Source organism: Colobus angolensis, unplaced genomic scaffold (genome assembly GCF_000951035.1).
Source record: "Colobus angolensis palliatus isolate OR3802 unplaced genomic scaffold, Cang.pa_1.0 Scaffold605, whole genome shotgun sequence".
In the NCBI taxonomy this organism is placed as follows: Eukaryota; Metazoa; Chordata; class Mammalia; order Primates; family Cercopithecidae; genus Colobus; species Colobus angolensis.
The window spans coordinates 252,503-256,903 of record NW_012119655.1 but is presented as its reverse complement, the minus strand read 5'-3'; the positions used below and the strand labels follow the sequence as shown (position 1 = coordinate 256,903).

General features: G+C 36.7%; 1 protein-coding gene across 2 annotated transcripts in view; it reads right to left on the bottom strand.

Annotated features, from left to right (window-relative positions):
• AKAP9 (A kinase (PRKA) anchor protein 9) overlaps positions 1-4,401 on the bottom strand; it is a 174,353-nt gene that overhangs the window by 132,367 nt on the left and 37,585 nt on the right. For both annotated transcript variants that reach the window (XM_011963235.1, XM_011963236.1), the window contains exon 3: positions 3,025-3,069. In XM_011963235.1, coding sequence (XP_011818625.1) covers positions 3,025-3,069 — 45 coding nt within the window. The remainder of the gene's footprint in view (positions 1-3,024; positions 3,070-4,401) is intronic.

Sequence of the window (4,401 nt, the reverse complement as noted above, 5' to 3'; positions counted from 1 at the left end):
GATGAGTTCATGTCCTTTGTAGGGACATGGATGAAGCTGGAAACCATCATTCTGAGCAAACTATCACAAGGACAGAAAACCAACACCACATGTTCTCACTCATAGGTGGGAATTGAACAATGAGAACACTTGGACACAGGGCGGGGAACATCACAAACAGGGGCCTGTCATGGGTGGCAGGGAGAGGGAGGGACAGCATTAGGAGGAACACCAAACGTAAATGACGAGTTAATTAGTACAGCAAACCAATATGGCACATGTATACCTAAGTAACAAACCTGCATGTTGTGCACATGTACCCTAGAAGTTAAAAGTATAGTAATAATAATAATAATAATAGAAAAAAAAAGCAAACAACTCCATCAAAAAGTGGGCAAAGGATATGAACAGACACCTCTCAAAAGAAGATATTTATGCAGCAAAAAGACACATGAAAAAATGATCATCACTGGTCATCAGAGAAATGCAAATCAAAACCACAATGAGATACCATCTCACACCAGTTAGAAAGGTGATCATTAAAAAATCAGGAAACAACAGATACTGGAGAAGATGTGGAGAAATAGGAATGCTTTTACACCGCTGGTGGGAGTGTAAATTAGTTCAACCACTGTGGAAGACAGTGTGGCAATTCCTCAAGGATCTAGAACTAGAAATACCATTTGACCCAGTGATCCCATTACTGGGTATATACCCAAAGGATTATAAATCATGCTACTATAAAGACATATGCACACATGTATTTACTGTGGCACTATTCACAATAGCAAAGACTTGGAACCAACCCAAATGCCCATCAATGATAAACTGGATAAGAAAATGTGGCACATATACACCATGGAGTACTATGCAGCCATAAAAAAAGATGAGTTCATGTCCTTTGCAGAGACATGGATAGAGCTGGAAACCATCATTCTGAGCAAACTATCACAATGACAGAAAACCAAACACCACATGTTCTCACTCATATGTGGGCACTGAACAATGAGAACACTTGGACACAGAGCATGGAACATCACACATGGGGGCCTATCGGGTTGGAAGGATAGCATTAGGAGAAATACCCAATGTAAATGACAAGCTGATGGGTGCAGCAAACCAGCATGGCACATGTATACCTATGTAACAAACCTGCATGTTGTGCACAGGTACCCTAGAACCTAAAGTATAATAAATACATACATACATACATACATACATACATAAAATAATACTTAGAATGACAAAAAAATTAAATTAAAATTTGCTCTATTATCTCAATGTGAGAAAACAGCTACACAAATTTTAACCAAATTTCATGGGCATATATGGGATGGTCTGACCTATAGTCACTAGCATATAAAAAAACATTCACTTTAGTGTAAAGATAAAAATGCACTTCGTGGAACTCTGGGGTGCCACCAAAGATACAGGCAGTTTAAGCACCAAAGCATCTAAGACTTTCAATCAAGAAATACAAGCTATAGCCAGGCGCTGTGGCTTACACCTGTAATCCCAGCACTTTGGGAGGTGGAAGCAGTTAGATCACGAGGTCAGGAGTTCAAGACCAGCCTGGCGAAGATGGTGAAACCCCATCTCTACTAAAAATACAAAAATTCGCCGGGTGTGGTAGCGCATGCCTGTAGTCCCAGCCTGGGAGGCTGAGGCAGAGAATTGCTTGAACCCAGAAGGCAGAAGTTTCAGTGAGCCAACACCACACCACTGCACTCTAGCCTAGGTGACAGAGCGAGACTCCATCTCGGGGAAAAAAAAAAAAAAGAAATAAAAGCTATTAAAAATTAGAGCATTATAGAGGGAAAAAAAAGGTTTTCAAATGCAATAATCCCTTGGTGTCTTCAAGGGAATTCGTTCTAGGAACTCCCCTAAGGATACTAAAATCACGGATGCCTAAGACCCTTAATGGCATAGTATTTGCATACAAACTGTGGACATCTGCCCATATACTTTAAATCACCTCTAAGATTACTATGTACTTAGTTGTTATACTGTATTTTTAAATGTTATATATTTTTTATGGTTGTACTGCTATTTTTAAATTTTTTTCTGAACATTTTCTACCTGTGGTTGGTCATATTCTCAAATGCAGAACCCAGGGATATGGGCCAACTGTATGTGCCCCAAATTTGAAGTTACAAAAGCAGACTCTGAATTGTAAGCAGTGATTTTAAATCAAGATACTTCCCATAAGGCAACTTTAGCCTAAATCAGGCATCAATGCATTTATTTAATGTTGGCTAATTATTTTCCTGGCCAGATTACTAGTAAGTATATTCCAACTTTTAAACACATTAACTTCTAAAGTAGCAGTTTTTATTGCTATAAGCAATCTAAAACAGTAATATGTTCATTTAAGAACATGGAGGGTTTTTTTTTTCCTATTAGAAACCTACAATAAATTGAGACTTACTGAATACACAGAGTTGCTAAACCATTGAGAGTACAGAATAGTTTATAGTCTCCTCAAATTCTGGAGTAAAGAAATGACAATCACATCTAAAAGAATAAGAAAAAGATAACAAAATGACATATACTTTTGCCAACACACAAAGAAGGTATTTCCTAAAGTGGAAAATACCTTGATCACCTAAAGTAAAAACTACTACTGAAACATTAATTTCAATAAACAAGTTCATATGACTAACCAGAATTCAAGCATTTATAAAAAAGCATTACTCAAAATGAAATATCCTATCCAAAGTCTCAAAAAAATTTTGATATTTTTACTGTGCTAAATATGGATGCCTTGTAATAGTCACATGTCTAAGAAACCCAATATCAAATACTTTCCAGAAACTAAAACAGACACCAAGCTATTCAACCAGACTTAAAACCTTAGCTAACAATCCGAAAAACAAAAAAGTCAGTAATACATAATCCTCAGGTGCTAGTCACTTAACGTTACATTTATAAAAATATAAGAGAAGTATTCAATACAAGAAATCAAGTAGCAACAATCAATAATTTCAATAACAATATAAAATACATTTATTTATTATATTAGAAATCAATATAATTTAGTCTTACCTCTGAACTGTAGTCATCTGCTGTGGTTGAAATTTCACTTTCCAGCTAAAACAAAAATAAAAACCAAATATAATTATGACTTTTTGTGCTAAATACCATACTTTACTAAGTCATTGCTATTGGTAAGATATGATAGAAAAGTCACATAAAATACCACTAAAAAACTAGTAAAAATTATTCAAATCTTTAAAATTTTCATTTAATTATGAATAACAATGGCAAAATAATGCAACTAAAATGTACCAGTAGGCATTTTTCTAAATACAGAAGTATCAAGAGGTACTTTCATACAGGGTCTCATATACATATCATTTGTAAGCCAAAAGTACCAAGTAAGACAAAATTCTTCAATCCTCATACAGTGGCCCCCTCTGTATAGTATGGCTTCCTATAATTTCAGTTACCCATGGTTAATTGTGGTTAGAAAACATTAAAATGGAAAATTCCAAAAATAAATTCATAAGTTTTAAATTGTGTACTGTTCTAAGTGGCATGATGAAATCTTACTCTGTCCCATCCAGGACATGAATCATCCCTTTGTACACCATATCCACACAGTATATGCTACCTGCCCAATAGTTACTTGGTAACCACCTCCATTATCAGATGCACTGTCATACAGTATGGCAGTATACAGTATTGCAGTGCTTGTGTTCAAGTAATGGCCCCAAAGCACAAGAGTACTATGCCTAATTTATCAATTAAACATTATCATAAGTATATGAGTATAGAAAAAAACACAGTATATATAGAGTTCAGTGCTATCTGTGGTTTCAGGTCTCCACTGTGGGTGTTGGACTATACTCTCAATATGGTTTGGCTGAGTTCCCCATCCAAATGTCATCTTGAATTGTAGCTCCCATAATTCCCATGTGTTTTAGGAGGGACCTGCTGGGACACAACTGAATCATGAGAGCAGTTTCCCCCATACTGTTCTTGTGGTAATGAGTAAGTCTCACGAGATCTGATGGTTTTATAAGGGGTTTCCCTTTTCCCTTGGCTCTCATTTCTCTCATGTCTGCTGCCATGTAAGACGTGCCTTTTGCCTTCCACCATGATTGTGAGGCTTCCCCAGCCATGTGGAACTGTGAGTCCATTAAACCTCTTTTTCTTTATAAATGACCTAGTCTCTGGTATGTCTTTATCAGCAGCATGAACATGGAATAATACAACTATCCACAAATGAGGAGGAACTACTGTACCTCTTTAAAATGAAACAAAGTCCTAAAATGCTACTGTTAGAAAAGTTCGGCCAGATGTGGTGGCTCACACCTGTAATCCCAGCACTTTGGGAGGCTGAGGTGGGTGGATCATTTAAGGTCAGGAGTTCGAGACCAGCCTGGCCAAAATGGTGAAACCTTGTCTCTGCTAGAAAAA